At 35.7% G+C, this 19911-nt stretch overlaps 1 protein-coding gene across 1 annotated transcript in view; it reads right to left on the bottom strand.

Annotated features, from left to right (window-relative positions):
- ALMS1 (ALMS1 centrosome and basal body associated protein) overlaps nt 1–19911 on the bottom strand; it is a 216998-nt gene that overhangs the window by 89311 nt on the left and 107776 nt on the right. Inside the window, exon 12 of the mRNA XM_008700492.2 lies at nt 2404–2645. Within this exon, the coding sequence (XP_008698714.2) occupies nt 2404–2645 (242 nt within the window). The remainder of the gene's footprint in view (nt 1–2403; nt 2646–19911) is intronic.

A 19911-nucleotide genomic window follows, 5' to 3' on the forward strand; every position in this document is an offset into this window, starting at 1 on the left:
GGAAGAGCATATATCTCTTGATCTCGGGGTTGTGAGTTCAAGCTCCACATGGAGTGTAGAGATTACTTAAATAAATAAATAAACTTAAAAAAAAAAGATTCTTAGAATATATCAGTTAACTAAAACAGAAAAATATCTCTGCCTTCAAGAAGAGCTAGCATTCTAGAGGAAGGAGGTATATATCTGTACCAAAGTAATAATTTATTAGAGAGATTTACACAGACACATGCACGCACACACACACACACACACTTGTTTTTGTCTCTCTGAAGTCAAGGGAAACAAAAAAGCGTACAGAGAAGGGGAAATTTTAAACAGAAAAAATAGGCTATAGCCTCCACTTCTATCTGATCATTACTATAGTCATTGTTAGAATACTGATTTATTAATTTTCTTCCTCTATCAGTGTATACAAAGCTTGATAGTGATGGCTAAATTTACCAGTTAGTTGAAAGTCTACCAAAAAATGAATAAGAACAAGTGGGCAGAGTTACAATGGACCCAGAGCAAGAAGGGCTGTCATACAGAGCTGGAGAATTCTGAGACAGATAACTGGATTTTCAGAATTCTTGACAACTTTATGTTTGGATGCAATAGTTTTAAGGTTACTTTGGCCTGGCTGCCAGTGGGGGAGGAGTGATTACAGAGCAAATAATGGTTACTCTTAGGAAAGAAAAAAAAAAAAAAAAGATTAGAGAAGGGCAAAGAAGCAAATTCAACTATAAAATTTATTTCTTCAAAAACTTGGAAAACAAAACTGAATATACACATATAGTATATTATTCTGAATTTGTTAATTTAGAGTACTGAGCACAGTCATGTGTTTCACATACTATTCTTTGTAAGTTAAAATGTTTTCATACCAAAAAAACTCACAAAATTTTACTTTTAAATACACAGTATTAAAAATATTTTATCGGTAAGCCAAATGATATTAATCCTTTAAAAGAATCCTTTCTCCCAGGTCCTGTATGCAAAAGTGAAACCATAAATTACGGCCTCTATATAAATAGATCCATTTGATGTGAGTAGGAGTTTAAAACAGACTTTCACAGTTGGATTTCCCCTCTCCCGCTTCTGGTATCACCATGAGAACAATATAACCCCGGGTAGGTATTGTTCCATTAGCTGGGGTTTCAGAACAAGGCATGTGGAACAGACCCAAACCATTTCTGTAGCCTGAAGCCAAACTCCAACTGACTCACAAAACCCATGAGTGAAAAAAGCAAATGTTTGTTGTTACAAAACACTGAGATTTGTGAGGTTGTTTTACAGTATCACTGTGACACTAGGTAACTGACATATAAAGATGTTCTTTGTGATATTTATTGAACTGTAGATCCAGGGGTATGTTTTTACTTCACCATAAAAATGTATAAGAATTGTAACCATCTTAACATATACATGTACTTGTTTAAATTAAATTCAGTCAAAGTTAAATGCTGAATCAAGAAAGTTTCTTTATATATTTAGGCATATCCCACCTTTACCTACAGACAGATAACCTTTTTGCATAAGGAGGAAAACTTAAAATAATATTTTCAGTAGACTTGGGCAAACTATTAAATTCTTAAATTAGTAACTTAAATTTCCCACTCTCATTTGAGGGAAGAATGGGAACTTAATAATTAATTTTCCCACTATTGGTCTGAAAAAGAAAATAACATGCTCTATTCTGAATGTTATATAGTATAAGCACTACTGAAATACCACTGTCACAGCATATGAACACTCTAAATGTAGACCTTAGGATAGAGATCGCTAGCTATTCATCAAAATCTACTTCTTTATCCTCAAAATCATAGCTAAACCATTTCCTAGCTAGGAGAACATGATCTGAGCCACTTCCAGGCCTAGCAGATGTGCTTCTCCATGCTTTTTTTGTCCCTTCTAGTTGACTATGATGGTGAATCCAAGGTAATTGTGGATTCTGTGTTTTAAAGAGACCAGCGTGACAGTCAACCTGGGTCCCTGGTCATTGTTTAATAAGCAAGAAACAGACTGGTATTGTATTTGCACTATTACATGTATTTTCATCTAGTTATTACAGTATGTAACATTTAATATAATACAAAATGGCAATAATTCACCTGCCCACTTAAAACCAGACCTCCACAGTTTTTAAATTTTTATGAACTAATTCATTAAGTATCATGAGATAAAAATAAGTCAACCACAAGCAGCACAAGTCCCATGTAAGTTGTTAACTCCACTAGAAATTAAGGCAAAAAAATAATCACATTTCTTTCATAGCTATGTAAAATAAAAGATAGAATCATGTGGAGCTTAATGTTTAAAATTAAAATTAGGTTTTCTGACTACAAAGACCCCCTCACAAATTTCTGAGATCACTTCATATAGAAGTTGGTAATATGACCTAAAAATGTAATCACATTCTCTTACCATCTGTGCCATGAGGACGAGGAATCTGTTGGATGGAAGATGATGAAGCAAATCTGACAGGAACTTTGCCCAGCTTCTGGGTACTGGGCTCTGGAATTTCAAGTCCACGATCATCAGCATTAATATAAATCTCCGATGAAAACATGGTTTTCCCTGGACTTTCTGTTGTTATCTGAGTGACTGCGTCAGATGACAATTTTCCAGGGAAGGCAGAAAATGGGGTCTTAATCTCCTCTGATGGTCTGAACAAAAAAGAGAAAGGACACAGAAGGTAATATCCGTGGCTTATCAAATACTGTAATCTCTTTCCAAAGGTAGATTCAAGGAATGTTTTGTGGAAATACATCAACCTCAAATGGTTAAGTTATTTCAGAAGTACCCTTTGCTATCTTAAATACTTATTATAATGTAATCATGTGTGAGTTAATTCATTTTAAAATCTACTTTAAATTTCAATATAGAATGCTATTATATAATTTAGCCAAGGAAATGGTACTTTTCAGTTGAAGTAAAAATATAATCATTTAAAAAAAATTACTAGAAGTCTACTATAAATTAAGGGACTGTGCTAAATGCATAGAGTGTACAAAAACAAATAAGAAATAAAGACTTGCCTCAGGAAGTTTATTGTCAGTGGGGGAACCAGAGGTTTTTAAGATCGTGATTATGTACTAAGATTTTAGAGAATTAATATTAAAATAGAATAAATAAATGATTCAAAAAAATGAGAGGAGACAAATCTTGTTTACAGAAGAATTCCCCCCACCAAAAAATATGCAGATACCTCCCCATCCAAGGAGGTGAAGATTAATCTCTCCTTTCTCCCTTGAGTATGGGCTGGACTTATTAACTGGATTCCAAAGAACAGAGTAATAAAAAGGGATAAATAGTAACTTTACAGTGGAGAAACCTAACAAACACCGTATCATTCAAATGATGATGGTTCACATCACCAATGTCATGTGGATGTCACATACTCTCTGCTATGATGTGAAGAGATGGGTATTTCCCACTTATGGTATTCTTTGCCAAAACCCGTAATTCCAGTCTAATCATGCCAAAAACATCAGCCAAACTCTGACTGACCATATTCCTCAAAACTGTCAAAATCATGAAAAACAAGGAAGGACTGAGGAACTGCCATTGACAAGAGGAGATAAAGAGACATGATAGCTAACTAAAGGGAATGTGATATGCATTGGGTCCTGGAACCAAAAAAAAAGGTTACTGATGGAAAAAACGTGAAATATAAATAAAATCTGGAGTGTAGTTAATAGTAATGTACAAATGTTGGCTTCTTAATTTTGACAAATGTACATTGTGGTAATGTAAGATGTTAATAGGAAAAGTTGGGAGATGGGTATAGGGAACTCTATTATGTTTGTATCTTTTCTGTAGATCTAAAATTACTCAAAAATAAGAAGTTATTGAAGCACCTGAGTGGCTCAGTCGGTTAAGCGTCTGACTCTTGATTTCAGCTCAGGTCATGATCTCAGGGTCGTGGGATCAAGCCTTGCGCTCAGTGGAGAGTCTGCTTGGGATCCTCTCTCTCTCCCTCTGCATCTGCCCTCCCCCTGCTCATATGCACACTCACTCTCTCTCTCAAGTAAATAAATATTTTTTAAAAATAAGAAATAAAAAGTTATTTTTTAAAAAAAGAGAAATATTGTATTATTTTGGAGTAACAGTTATATCACAAAATAGAAGAACTTCTGAATTTCTACCTTCTGCCTACTATTCACTAACTGAAAAGGACAATTAGGAGAAAAGAAAATAATAGGCCAATCTCCTTTATGAATATGAATGCAAGAATCCTACACAAAATCCTAAACGAAATCCCAAACCATATGGATGTATGTGAATCCCTACTAAGATGGTTACTCCTGGAATGAAAGGTGACTTAACACTCAAAAATCAATCAATATGATTCACCACATCAATAAAATATAGGAGAAAATGCATATGACCATATAAATATAGTCAAATAAAGCATTTGATAAAACTCAATAATTATGTAGATAAAAACTCACAGCAAAGAGAAACCACAAAAAACTTTAGAGCAACCATCCTATTTATACTGAAAAGCAGAAAATGTTCACTGTGTGATTAGGAACAAAATAAGGATGCCAATTCTTACCATTTCTGTTCAACTTTAGTAAAGGTCTTAAATGGCATTAGCAGTAACTCAGAACAAAGAAATGAGAGAAGAATAAGGAAGGAAGAAATAATACTGTCACTGTTCATATTTGATATAATTAGGTACACAGAAAATCCAAAACAATCTAAACATAACTCATTTGAATATAAATAAGTTTTTAGGAAAGTTGACAGGTATGAGATAAAAATTTTTAAAAATCCACTACATTTTTTGGTATCAGAAAAGTTACGGAAGCATCAGGAAGCAATATCATCTAATCTGCTACAGAGGAGCATTTTGGAGATTATGGGCAGGGACAGAGTGTAGACAGACATACTCCACTAGGAAAGAGAAATCACCAGAGCTTTTGATGAACTCATGGGCTGGCATAATGGAGTGAAATCTAGCAGAATGCCAAGACAATTTTCCCCACAGGACATTTTCTTAGTATCAGGATGGTATGGGAGAATGGAAAACTAAATCAAAAAGGCAGAGTGAAATCTCCTTCACAGTCATGGCACTAATAACAAACCAAGTTCCACCAGACAGAGGGGCCTGTAACAAACATGAGGTCTCCTCCTCAAGACATTTGCCAGATTCTGAACCTGAATAAGGTTCAGGAAGCTAAATAATTACTGCCTGAGCGACAGAACTTTCAAACCTGAGGACATATTCCAGACTCACAATAAAAAACCCAGAAGTGCCGTCCACAGGAAGGGGGCTGAGCCAGGAAAAGTGAAATCACTTGCAATGTTTGAGTCCTTATGAGACAAATGTCCGCTAAAGAAGTGTAACTACAATGAATATATAGCTGGGCTCCCGTTATTTGCCATATTCTAAAGCTGCAAGTGCTGAGAGTTGAAAGAGCTGAACTCAAACATCGGAGAGACTAACCTGAATATCTCACTGTATTTACTTACCGAAGAGTCAAAGATCTGTCAGGCTTAAAGCAAAAATCCAGGGAGGCCACAAATCAGGAAAAAAATCAAAAGTATAATGAGTAGGGAGGCCTAGGTGGCTCAGTCGGTTAAGTGTCTGCCTTTGCCTCAGGTCATGATCCCAGAGTCTTGGGATTGAGCCCCGCGTCAGGCTCCTTGCTCAGCAGGAGCTTGCTTCTCCCTCTCCCTGCTGCTCCCCCTGCTTGTACTCTCTCTCTCTATGTCAAACAAATACAAAATCTTAAAAAAAAAAAAAAAAGTATAATGAGTCAACTACAGCTCCACCCAGTGCTGACCCAGTAAAATTCCTGATATGACTGAAGTGATCAGCCACTTTATATGATCAACAGAGGAAAAGGGCAAATCCTCTTCTTGGAGAGTAACAGCATCCTCAGTCCCTATCGGTTTTTTAATTCACAACATCCATTACATAATCAAAAATTACAAAATTTATCAAGCAGAAAAAAGTGACTAAAATTGAGAGAAAAAACAGACAAGAAAAACTGTTTTACAAAGGATTCAGATATTGGAATTAGTGCAGAAAGGACTTTAAAATGATTGTGAATATATTAAGAGATCAAAATATGGGAGATAATAGATAAAAATGTAGGGTTTCTCAAAAGAAAATCAGAATCTACTTTCTAGAATCAAATACAGAAGAAATAAAAAAATAACAGAACAGATCCCCAGCAGACCGCAGGAAACACTAAAAATTTTTTAGGCTCAAATAAAACAATCCAACATAGTACAGAACTACAGGAAAGAGTGAAGGCACTTAAAGTCTGTGTGTGTGTGTGTGTATGTGTGTGTGTGTGTGAGTATAATATATACAAGTACATATACATATACACATATACATACGTACCTTTTTATATATATTTGTATATTCTATATTTCATATGAAATAAAATAAGCAATAACGTCCTGTGGTGATTTATAAAAATGTGGAAAATAAATACATGCACAAAAGCAGGAGCAGGCAAATGGAGCTAAACTATTGTAAAAGTCTTAATTGTTGGGGACACCTGGGTGGCTCAGTCAGTCGAGCAGCCAACTCTTGATTTCAGCTCAGGTATAAGCTCAGGGTTGTGAGACTGAGCCCTGCACTGGGCTCCATGCTGAGTGAGGAGCCTGCTTAAGATTCTTTCTCTCTCCCTCTCCAGACCCACTCAGGCATACTCTCTCTCTCTAACAAAACAAACAAACACCAACAAAAAAAAAAACCCAACCTCTTAAAAAAAAAAGATTTTATTTATTTATTTGAGAGAGAGAGAGGCAGACTCCCTGCTAAGCTCTGGAAGCTCAATGTGGGGCTCGATCCCAGGACCGTGGTATCATGACCTGAGCTGAAGGCAGACGCTTAACTGACTGAGGTATCCAGGTGCCCCAAAAAAGAGTCCTCATTGCTTATAAAGTAGAAAGAACACTAATTTAAAATGAATTGTAAAGTTAAGTATCATCTCTAGAATAATCACTAAAACAGTAATAGAAAAAAGGACAATAAAATGTCCAACAGGGGCACCTCCTCCCCACTCGGGTGCTCTCTCTCGCTATCTCTGTCTAATAAATAAATAGATCTTTAAAAAAATCCAACAAAGGAGATAACATGAAATAAAAATAATTAAAATAATAAAGGACAGGGAAAACAAAAAGAAATAAACAGCAAAATGGCAAACCTTAAAACCATTTCAATAACTATATTAAATATAAATGATCTAAATATCCCAATTAAAATACAAATATTGACAAGATAAAAATAAATAAAACCAAACTATATGCTATTCACAAGAGACATACTTTAGCATAAGGTGACAGATACACTGAAAATAAAAGGATAGAAAAAGATATACCAAGGGAATGCTCATCAAAAATAAGTATCCTTTCTCTTTCTCCTCCTCCTGCCTTTTTATTCTCCCCTTCCTTTTATCTTTTCTTTCCTGAACAACTAAATTTTAAAGCCATTAAGTGGAGAGACTAAGGTAGGCACCTGTACAGGGTAAGGCAACAGTACCCCAGAGTAAGGTAGCAGAGCCTGTTTAATTTGAGGAGGGTGCCCAAGTAAAAAAGGAGCCTAATACATGGTATCATAATCCAATCGGGGCAAGGAGAGAATCTGGAGGTGTGGCCTGGTATAAAATATCAGAGCCTGATGAGGATGAGAAAGGTTTCCATGGAAAGGCAGGTCCAGCTTGGCATGTGGACTGATCCCAAGCAGAATGAGGAAGGTAGCTCTAGAGTGGGGCAGCCTGACATAGAGTGGAAGATTGGATCAGAGTATAGAAAACAACTTCATAGAGAGGTAGCCTGGATTGGGAAGTCAGATCCCCTGCAGGAGAAGGGTGGCATCCAGGGACTGAGGGTGGCCCAGTCTGGTGAGTAAGAGCTCCAGCAGGGTAAGGGAAGGCAATCTGACCTGAGATGTCAGAGCCAGCGTAAGGAGGGTATCTACATAGGATAACTTAACATCTTGAGTCAGATCCTGAACAGGATAAAGGCACCCAGGCAGAGGAGCCCACTGTTAGAAATTAAAAGCCTAAACAGGATGAGGAAGACACCCATGTGAAAGGTAGTCCAGCATGGGGAGTAAGAGCCTCAAGTGGGTAAGAAAGGTATCTACATGAATGGGATAAGCATTCTAATGGGGGGGTGGTAAGTCAGGGACCAAGCTGCAGGGAGGTTATCCATGTTGAGGGGTAGTCTAGCTTGGTAGCCCAAGCAGGGTGAGAAGCTCATCCACATAGAAAGGTAGCCTGAATGTAGAGTCATAATGCAAGTGGTGAGTCAGAATAGTGGCTGGGGAGAGGATGGCAAGAGAGAGAGGACATTAGTTATACAATGGGAGATTGATCAAATAAATAAATACATAAAACATACAGGAAGTGGATAAGGGAGTTTACAAGTACAGAAAGAGAAAAAAAGTAAAATGAAGTTCAACTAGAACTGCATGTATTGTTGTGAGCTTGTGGTTTTCAATATATAGAGAAGAAATAAATGTAAAATGAGTGCATGTGTGTATGTATGTGTGTGTCTACTCACTGCCACTGAGAGGGCTGGGAACAACCCAATAGAAATGTGTACACCTAGTGCTCAAATCTTGACTTCTAAACATCTCCTTCCACTAGAAGAAACCAGACTCCTTGAAGAAACAGCCAATTCCAGAAGATAGAAAACTACAAGAATCTAAAATACCTTCTTATGCCAGAAAGCAAAGACACATTCAAAAGATAACAGAGACATGTAACATGGATACAGAAGACAGCCTGAAGGGTTACAATAGTAACATTGAACACAATAAGAAAATACAATTTTTTAAGATGTAAAGTATTTACAAATCTCACATCCAACAAAACACAGGTATCCAGAATAAAAACTTTAAGTTCAACAGTTAAAAAAAGAAGTGCAATCAGAAAATGGCAAAACAACTTGAGGGGCACCTGGGTGGTTCAGTCAACAGGTTAAGTGTCTACCTTCGGCTCAGGTTGTGATCCCAGGGTCCTGGGACTGAGCCCCACAGTGAAGAGTCTGCTTCTCCCTCTCCTTCTGCCCCTCCCCCAGGTCATGCTTTTTCTCTGTCTCTCTCAAATAAATAGAAATCTCAAAAAAAAAAAAAAAAAAAAAAGAAGAAATTGGCAAAACAACTTGAACACCCACCTCATCAAAGAAAATATACAAATGGTAAATAAGCACATGAAAAAATGTTCACTATCATTAGCTATTTAGGGAAATGCAAATTCGAATGACAATGAATACCTCTATATACTTGTTAGAACCACTAAAATAAAAAATATTGAGAGTACCAAATGTTGACTGGATCCCTCATACTTTGCTGGTAGAAATGTAATATGATACACCACTATGAAAACTAGTTTGGAAATTTCTTATAAAATACACATATACTTACTATACAACACAACAATCACACTCCTGGGCATTTATCCTAGAGCAGAGATTCTCAACCTTGGCATTTCCGACATTCTAAACCAAACTCTTCTTTGTGTGGACTGTCCTGTGTATTCTAGGATATTCATCAGCAGTCCTGATGCCAACAGAAAATTCTTTCCTAGTTGTGACACTTGAAAGTGTCTTCTGATATTGCCAAATGTCACCTTGGGGCCAAAATCACCCCTGGTTGAGAATCACTGTCCTAGAGAAATAATTATGTTCACGTAAAAATAAGTACATGACCGTTCACAACAGCTATACCAGTAATAGTAAAAAACTGGCAACAACCCAAATGTCCTTCTACAGGATAAAATGTGATATATTCATACATTAGACTACTATTTAGTAATAAAAAGAAATAACTATTGATACATATAATAACTCGGATGAATCTCCAGGTCATTAGGGTGAGTAAAAAGAGTTAGTCCCTAAGGTTACATGCTAAATGATTCCATTTATAGAACATTCTCAAAATGATAAAATCATAGAGTTGAGAAACAGATCCCTGGTTTCCAGGGCTTAAAGAAGACAGGGGGCAGGGAGAAGGAGTGTGACTATAAAGGGACAGGTACAAGGAATTCCTCTGTGATGACAGAACACTTCTGTATCTTGATTAACGTAGTAGTTACATGAATCTATGTGATTAAATTTCATAGAATTATATGCATATACATTAAAAAGAAGCCCAACTGCAGGCAAAAACTGGTGAAATCTGATGAAGGTCTGTAGTCTCATTATCCGTACTGTACCAGTGTCAATTTCCTGGTTTTGATAACGTACTAAAGTTATGTAAGATATTACCAAAGGAGAAGTTGAGTGATGGGAATCTGGGACTCTAAACTCTTTTTGTAATCTCTTCTGAGTCTATATATTTTTAAAGTAAAAAGTGAAGAAAAATGTAATAGACCCACGAATGAAATAAGAAAGCATGATTCTATATGGGTATAATAAACTAAAAATTTGCAAAGGAATGAGATACTTACATAATTTCAAAGTACTTCCCACAAAATACATAATTACAAAGGGAAAAAGAGTAACTTTCCAGTGGAGGAACCTAGCAGCCATAACCTTAAGTAATTAATGTCATAATTGTCAGCAGTGGGACAAATGAAAATTGTACAACATCTAATAACATATGATGAGAATTCAATGTCACTTTTGTGATATTCCTAACCCAAACCTAATCATGAGAAACATCAGAGGAACCCAAATTGAAAAACATTCTACAAAGTAAATGATCTGTTATCTTCAAAGGGTCAAGAAAATCAAGGAAAGACTGAAGAATGTTCAGACCAAAGGAAATTAGAGTCATGACAACTAAATGCAACATGTGATTTTGAACTGCCGCCTTTTATTATAAAAATCCTTACTGGAACAACCAGAAAACCTGAATAGTGAGTGTCTGTAATGGAGCACTGATATTAACTTCCTGATTTTCATGGCTTTATGTGGGTTGTGTAGGAATATGTTCTTTTTATGATACATGATGATCAGTATGATCATCACAGAAATGATACAGTGATGGGGCAGCATGTCAACAACTTACTCCCAAATGGTAAAGAAAAGTAAAGGAGATATCAACATAATATTCTCAAATGCTGATTAAACAAGCAGACAAAAATTCAGTAAAAATGAAGATTTCAACATAACAGCTGATCAACTGAACCAAACTGACATATACAAATATTACATTCAGGAACTACAGAATACATACTCCCTTCAACTGCACATTGATCAAAATGAAAATATACTGTAATGTGAAGCAATTCTAAGAAATTTAAATATGCTGAAATCATTTAGAATATAATCTCAATGACCACAATAGAATTAACTAGAAATAAATAATAATCAGAAAGTTCCCATATAATTGAAAATTAAGAAACACATCTCTACATAGCCCATGGAACAACAACAACAAATTGTAACAGAAATGAGAAAATATTTAGAGCAAAGATGGTGATGAGAAACTACATAAAAATCTGTGTATATCAGAAAGTGCTAAATATTAATGAAAATTAAGGAATATGAAAAAAATTAAGTATTTATTTTCAGATATGTAGAAAAAGACCATCAAGTTAGAACCCAAAGCAGAAGGAAAAAAATAAACATATAAGCAGAAACCTAAAAACAGAAAACACGCACTAGAGGATCAACGAAAACCAAACTGCTTAACCCCTAGAAAAAGCAATCAAGTAAAAAAAAGAGAAAACAAAAATTACCAATACCAGACATAAAAAAACTAGTACCACTAGAGATTCAGAAATTGAAAGGATAAGAAGATATTATGAAAATAACTCATGTCAACAAATTCTGACAAGTTAGAATAGAAAAAAAATTTATTGAAAAACACTTTCAAAGCTGACAACAGAAAAAAAAGGAAAAGAAAAGAAAAGAAAAGAAAGTCTGCATAGTCATAGCCATTAAAGAAATTGAATCTGTATTAAAAACTCCAGGCCACAATGGTTTCACTGGTGAATTCTGCCAAATATCTAGGAAAGAGAGAATACCAATCTTACACAAACTCTTTCAGAGTATCCTAATATATTTCTGAGGTCTGCCTAATGCTCATACCAAAATCAGACAACAATATTACAAGAAAAGAAAATTATAAAATATCCCCCATGAATAGAAATGTAAAAATCCTAAATAAAATATTAGGTAAATTGTGTCTAGCAACAAAGGATAATATATAAATTAAGGATAACTAGGGTAATCTCTACAACATGTACTGTAATAAAGTCTGACTTCATTTTTGATGTTTCACTAATGACTACTTTTTAAGCATCGCCTTTGGCCCTACATCTGGACAGGATGGTAAGAAAGTCTGAATGTGTGTACCTCCTTCTTTGGCACCAACAGAAAATTTAAACCTCCCACACATAGAACCCTTTTCCTAGTTGTACTTCCTAGCCACTATAAGCCCAATCCACTTGCTCTGCTTTGCCAAAGCTGGCCTGGACCTGTTTGTGTTCATCCAGCTCACCCTAGAAGTCCCTGTGTGAGTAATAAACTTCCTCTCCAATTCTCATGGTATGAGAAATGTCATAAGCTGACATATCTGAACCAAATTTTGGGTGGGGATCATCCCATTTCTTTATTAAAAAATAAATATGTATATAAAAAGCCAATAAGGAGAATAGGGCAGAATAATAAAAGATGCATGATTAATTTTTTTAAAAAGATAGCAGAAAAGAAGGGACAAAAACCAGATGACACAAATAGAAAGCAAAAGGCAACATGGTAGGCTTAAATCAAATAATACCTATCTAACAGAAACTCTTTCAGAAAATGATGTAAGAGTGAGTATCTCCCAGTTCTTTTTTGAGGCCACCATAACTCTGATATCAGGACACTTCAAAAAGATTATAGAACAATATTAGCAAACTATATTCAGTAATAAATATAAAAAAGGACAATATATCATAAGCAAGTAGAGTTTATCCCAATAATGCAAGATAAATTTACCATTCAAAATCTAACCAATGTAATTCACCACACTGATAAAAAAAAATTCTGAGAAAATACATATGATTACCTCAATAAAGCAGGAAAAGCATTTGACAAAATTCAATTCCCACTCATGATAAAAACTCATAGGAGACAATAAAAGAGGACATCTTTAATCTGATAAATGGCATCTGCCTAGGTGACAGCAGTCAGTTGAGCACCAACTCCTGGTTTTGGTTCAGGCTGTGATCTCTGGGTGGTGAGATGGACCCTGCCTTGGGCTCTGTGCCCCACTTAGGATGCTCTCTCCCTCTTCCTCTGCCCCTCCCCCACTGTCTCTCTCAAACAAATAAATAAATCCTTAAAAAAAAAATCTACAGGTATTATCACACTTGATGAAAAACGAAATCTATTTCCCCACCCTCCCAAAACAGAGAATAAGGCAGGATGCCTGCTCTTAACTACTTCTACCTGATATTGTATTGAATGTCCTCGCCAGTGTATTAGGCAAGAGAAAGAAATAATGCCATGAAGATTAGAAAGGAAGAAGTAAAACTGCTCTGCTTGTTCCCTGACAACAGGATTGTCTATGAAGAATAAATACCATACTTGCATATCTCATTAAATTTAGACAAGACACTCCCTAAATCTTAGGGCAGTTACTGAACATAAAATAGAGGACAGCAGGTATGCCTCAACTTAACCACTGGAAGTATTAGCTTACCTAAATTCTCTGTGGTCATAGTATCCATTGCCCTAAATTAGCCCATAGGAAGCTCTGATCCAGTAAGTAAGAAATTAAAATGAAAATTAACTTTTTGACGTATATAAATTGGCCTGACAACAGTATAACTAGACAACAAATAACCAGAAAAGACAAATTCTGAAATAGATATACAATAGTATCACAAAACACAAAATATTTAGGAATAAACTTAACAAAAGATGTGCAAGGCCTACACACTGAAAATTACTTATTACTGAGAGACATTAATAAGTGGAAAAAATGTTCAAGTATGGGAAGACTCAATATTAAGGTATCAATCATTCACAAAATGATCTATAGATTCAATGCAATACTAAACAAACTCCCAAGAAGTTTTAACATAGAAATTAGGAAGCTTATTCTAAACTTTGTATCAAAATGCAAAGGACTTAAAATAGCAAAAGTAATGTGAAAATAAAAACAAGGCTGGAGGACATAACCTGATTTCAAGACTTACTATCAAGCTACAGTAAAAAAAAATCATGGTTAAAAAGAAAAAAAGACATCATGGTATTAGTATAAAAACAGATAAACAGATTAAAGGAATAGAGTAAAATTATTTTTACCCACACATAAGAGGCCAACTGATTTCTGACAAAGGTACTAACTAAATTCAAAAAGGAAATAATCAATTTCAAAAATGGTGCTGGAATATCTAAGCAAATGATTCTCAATTGCATAAATTACAGATGGAAAGCTTTCCTCTTCCAACAGAGGAGTTTTGGTCCCCTCTGTACTAAGCCACTTGCAACTGACACAAAGTAGTCACAGGAAAGTACACAGAAGAGAGGAGTAAATTAAGCTCCTGCTTTCTGTCCTGAGAGTCAGGAAAGGGGAGCTCACGGGGAAACTGTAAAGAGAAAAGCAACTCCTTAATATATGTTTATAAACTCCTGGGCCTATCCCTGAGCCATTTGTGTGTGTGGATCTGAACCTAAACAGTGTACCTACACGTTGAGCACAGAAGTATGAGACAGACTACTACCCAAGTCTCAGACTGGCCACTGGTACACACACATACAGGTCAGATCTGAATAGCAGTGCAAAAGCTTTAAAAACTGAACTCACATAGAACTATAACCCACAGAAGGCAGGTTAGAAATTGTAATATGAATGTGAATGGGTTGACCGCCCAGTAAGATGAAAATATCAAAATTTTCTGTAGGGTCTAAATGAGACTACTTATCTCATAATATTATGAAATACAAACCAAAATTACTCAGCATATTAAGAACCAGAAAAATCTCAACTCACATGGGAAAAGAAAATCAACAGACACCAACACTGGGATGAAAGAAATGTTAGAGTTATCTGACAGAAACTTTAAGGAAGCTATTATAAAATCCTCCAAGAAGTAAAGGTGGATACCCTTGAAACAAATGGAAAGACAAAGTCTCAGCAAAGAAACAGAAGATATAGAGAAGAAATGACAGAAATTTTAAAACTAAAAAATTATATAAATGAAATGAAATACTCACCGGATGAGCTCAATAGCAGAATGGACATGTTGGAGGAAAGACTTAGTGAACTCCAAGACAGATCAATAGAAATTATTCAAGCTGAACAACAGAGGGAAAAATAGATTGAAAAAAGAAATCAACAGAACTTCAGGGACTTATAAGATAATATCAAAAGGTCTAACATTTGTGTCTTCAGAGATGTAGAAAGAGTAGAGAAAGAATGTGGTTAAGAAAAAATATTTGAAGAAATAAGGGATAAAGGGGCACCTGGGTGGCTCAGTCGTTAAGTGTCTGACTTTGGGGCAGGGCATGATCCCAGAGTCCTGGGATCGAGCCCTGCGTCAGGCTCCCTGCTCTACTGGGAGCCTACTTCTTCCTCTCCCACTCCCCCTGCTTGTGTTCCCTCTTTCGCTGGCTGTCTTTCTGTCAAATAAATAAATAAAATCTTAAAAAAAAAAAAAAGAAAAGAAAAAAGAAATAAGGGATAAAACTCCCTAAATATGATGAAAAATATAAACCTTTAGAAGCTCAGCAAACTCCAAACACAATGCACCAAAGAAATCCATGCCTAGAAACATCATATCCAATTGACTCAAAGCAAAACAAAAGAAAAATTAAACCAACCTGGGAAAAATGACACATTGCTTCTAACTTACAGGGGAATAATGATTCCAAAACTGATTTCTTGTCAGAAACCATGGAATTTAGAAGGAAGCAGAATATTTTAAAAGTACTGAAGGAAAAGGACTGTCAACCTAATTGTATGACATGAGCCATAAAATAATGACCAAACTTGGACTTCACTGAAATTTAAAAACTTTGTTCTCTGAAAGACCCACTGAGTAGATGAAAAGGTAAGTCACACACTACAAGAAGATATTTGCCAATAACATATGCAGCAAAGACCTTATATCCAAAACGTATTATCCAAAACTCTCAGGACTCAACAGTAAGAAACTAAACCCTATTAAAAAAATAATTTCACCATGGAGCGCCTGGGTGGCACAGAGGTTAAGCGTCTGCCTTCGGCTCAGGGCATGATCCCGGCGTTATGGGATCGAGCCCCACATCAGGCTCCTCCGCTATGAGCCTGCTTCTTCCTCTCCCACTTCCCCTGCTTGTGTTCCCTCTCTCGCTGGCTGTCTCTATCTCTGTCGAATAAATAAATAAAATCTTTAAAAAAAAATAATAATAATAATTTCACCAAAGAGGATGGTAAAAAAAAAAAAAAAAAAAAAAACCACATGAAATGAAGACAAGCCATTAGGGAAATACAAATGAAAACCACATTGAACTATACCTGTACACCTATAAAAGTGGCTAAAATGTATGGACAATACCACATGGTGGCAAAGATGTAGAGTAACTGGAACACCTATCATTGCTAGTGGGACTGCAAAGATAAACAGTTCTTGCAAGGTTAAACACACACATACACCACATGACTCAGCAATCCCACTCCTGAGTACTTACCCTACAGAAGCAAAAACTGGCACACAAATGTTTATAGCTCTAACTGTAATCACCCGGAAGTGTAATCACTCCAAAGAATGAATGCATGATAAACAAACTAGGGTAATCTGTACAAAAGAATTGTAATATAAAGGAATAATAAAATATTATTGCTTTTAATAAAGCAATAAAAAGTAAAAAATCTGCTTCACAAAAAAGAGGGATGAATCTTAAATGTGCTTTACAAAGTAAAAGGAACTAAACCTAAAGGCTGTTATGTATTTTATTATTTCATTTATATAACACTCCAGAAAGGCAAAACTAGAGGAAAGAACAAACCAGGAATTACCAGGTGTCAAGGGAGGGGATCTGTCTATAAAGAGACGGCATGCAGAAATTTTGGGATTGATGGAAATACATTGTATGGAACTGTGATGGTGGATTTATCATAAATGATACAGTTGTACACCACAAAAAGTAAGTTTTACACTATGTAAATTTTTAAAAATGAACCACAAAGTAAGGACAAAGATGGAATGCAGGACGTGACAAATGAAAATAACTGTATTATAAATGAATCACACTGAAGGGTATAGTAAAAAAAGAACATGACCTAAGAAATGTCAGCAGTGTTTTGACTAGGTACTGTAATGCTAAATTCAAGAGAAAAGCGTACATAAACATTGAACTCAAGTTGGAGAACTTTTGTTCACCTGGGTATGGGTTAGGAATTCTAAAACTATCTAATTTATATACTAGGGTAAGTATATTGTAGATAATGAGAGCCAGGTTTATCATCACTGAAGAAAGAAGTTAAAAATAAGAGTATGAGGCTTGAATCAACCCTGTGGTTCTAGATCAGTTGAAGGTATCAATACTGACTAGTGGTTTAAACACAGATATACACAAACACTTGCACACACACTGATAGAGATGGGAATAAGTAGAGAAGTAGGTATATGCATGAATTAATATGCATACATATAATTCTTAGCTTGATTAACTGCTAGAAGCAGTGACAGCCTAGTAACAATGAGCTAACCTGATGTTATACCTTTGTTTCTAAATACTATTCTTCATTGGTCAAAGTAGGGTACTGAACTCCCCTATGATTATTGTATTGTTATCTATTTCTCCTTTCTGATATTTTTAGTAATTGCTTAATACTCCTAGATGCTCCAGTGTTGGGTGTGTATATACAACTGTTATATCATCTTGATGAATTGTTCCCTTTATTATTATATAATGGCCTTCCTTGTCTCTTGTTACTGCTTTGGCTTAATGTTTATTTTTGTCTGATATAAGTATAAATATAGCTACTCCTGCTCTCTTTTGGTCACCACCTGCATGGAGTATCTTTTTCCATTTCTTCACTTTAAACTTGTGTATCTTTAAGCTAATGAGTCTCTTGTAGGCAGCATATAGTTGGGTCAGTTTTTTTATTCATCCAGTCACTCTATGTCTTTTAATTGGAGAATTCAATCCATTCATACTTAGAGTAATTATTGATAGTTAAGGACCTACTAATGCCATTTCATTATTTGTTTTCTGGCTGTTTTGTAGTTTCCTTGTTCCTTTCTTTCTCTCTTGCTGCCTTCTTTTGTGAATTGTTGATTTTCCGTAAGATTATGTTCTGATTCCCTTCTATTTTTCATGAATCTACTATATGTTTTTGCCTTGTGGTTACCATGAGGCTTACATAAAACTTCTTATAGCTGTAACAACCTATTTTATATAATAACAACTTTGATCACATACAAAAACACCACCATTTTACTCCCTGCACTTTTATGTTTTTTTTTTTTTTAAAGATTTTATTTATTTATTTTGACAGAGAGAGACAGCCAGCGAGAGAGGGAACACAAGCAGGGGGAGTGGGAGAGGAAGAAGCAGGCTCCCAGCGGAGGAGCCCGATGTGGGACTCGATCCTGGAACGCCAGGATCACGCCCTGAGCCGAAGGCAGCCGCCTAACGACTGCGCTACCCAGGCACCCCTGCACTTTTATGTTTTTAAATGCCCCAATTCAACAATGGATAGATCTTCTAGGGAGGAAAATCAACATGGAAATGTTGGACTTGAACTATAATTTAGACCAAATGGACTTAACAGACATATATAAATAGCTCCTGAACATACATTCTTATCAGCGCACACAGAACATTTTGCAGGATAGGTCATATGATAGGCCACAAAACAAGTCTTGGCAGACTTAAGAGGACTGAAATCATACCAAGCACCTTTTCCAACCACAACAGTATGAAACTAGAAATCAATACCAGTAGGAAAACAGGAAATCTTACAAATAATATGGAAATTAAACAACATAGTCCTGAACAACCAATATGTTAAAGAAAAAGAAAAAAAATCAAAAGATAAAGCAAAAAAATATCTTGAAACAAAAGAAAATGGATATACAACATAAAAAAAAAAAATCAATGGGGGCACCCGGGTGGCTAAGTCATTAAGTGTCTGCCTTCGGCTCAGGGCGTGATCCTGGCATTATGGGATCGAGCCCCACATCAGGCTCCTCCGCTGGGAGCCTGCTTCTTCCTCTCCCACTCCCCCTGCTTGTGTTCCCTCTCTCGCTGGCTGTCTCACTCTGTCAAATAAATAAATAAAATCTTTAAAAAAAAAAATCAATGGGATGAAGCAAAAGCAGTTCAAAGAGGGAAGTTTATGGTGATGAATGCCTATATTAAGAAAAAAGAAAGGTCTTAACGTGTCTGGTTGGCTCAATCAGTTAAGCATCTGACTCTTGATTCAATAGTACATTTGAAGAATCCTACACTATGATCAGTTCGGATTTACCCCTGGGAGGCAAGGGCAGTTCAACATACGCAAATCAACAAATGTGATATATGACATTAACAGTGAAAGATAAAAATCAAGAAAAAGCATTTGACAAAATGCAACATTCATTCGTGATAAAAACTATCAACAAATTGGGTACCTCAACATAATAAATGTCATGTATGACAAACCCTCAGCTTATTATCATCCTCAGTGGTGATTGGTTAAAAGCATTCCCTTTAACATCAAGAACAAGACAAAAGTGCCCACTCTCACCATTCTTATTTAACATAGTACTGGACGCCCTAGCCAGAGCAACCAGGAAAGAAAAAGAAATAAAAGGCATCCAAATCAGAGAAGAAGTAACACTGTCTTTGTTTACAAATGATATAATCTTATATATGGAAAATCTTAAATACTTCACCAACGATTAGTGTTTCTATACACTAATGACAAGATATCTGAAAAAAAAATAACAATCCGAATTTACACTAGTATCAAAAACAATAAAATACCTAAGAACAAATTTAATCAAGGATGTGAAAGATTTGTACCCTGAAAACTACAAGGCTTTG

This window comes from Ursus maritimus, unplaced genomic scaffold (assembly GCF_017311325.1).
Source record: "Ursus maritimus isolate PB19 unplaced genomic scaffold, ASM1731132v1 scaffold_6, whole genome shotgun sequence".
Lineage (NCBI taxonomy): Eukaryota > Metazoa > Chordata > Mammalia > Carnivora > Ursidae > Ursus > Ursus maritimus.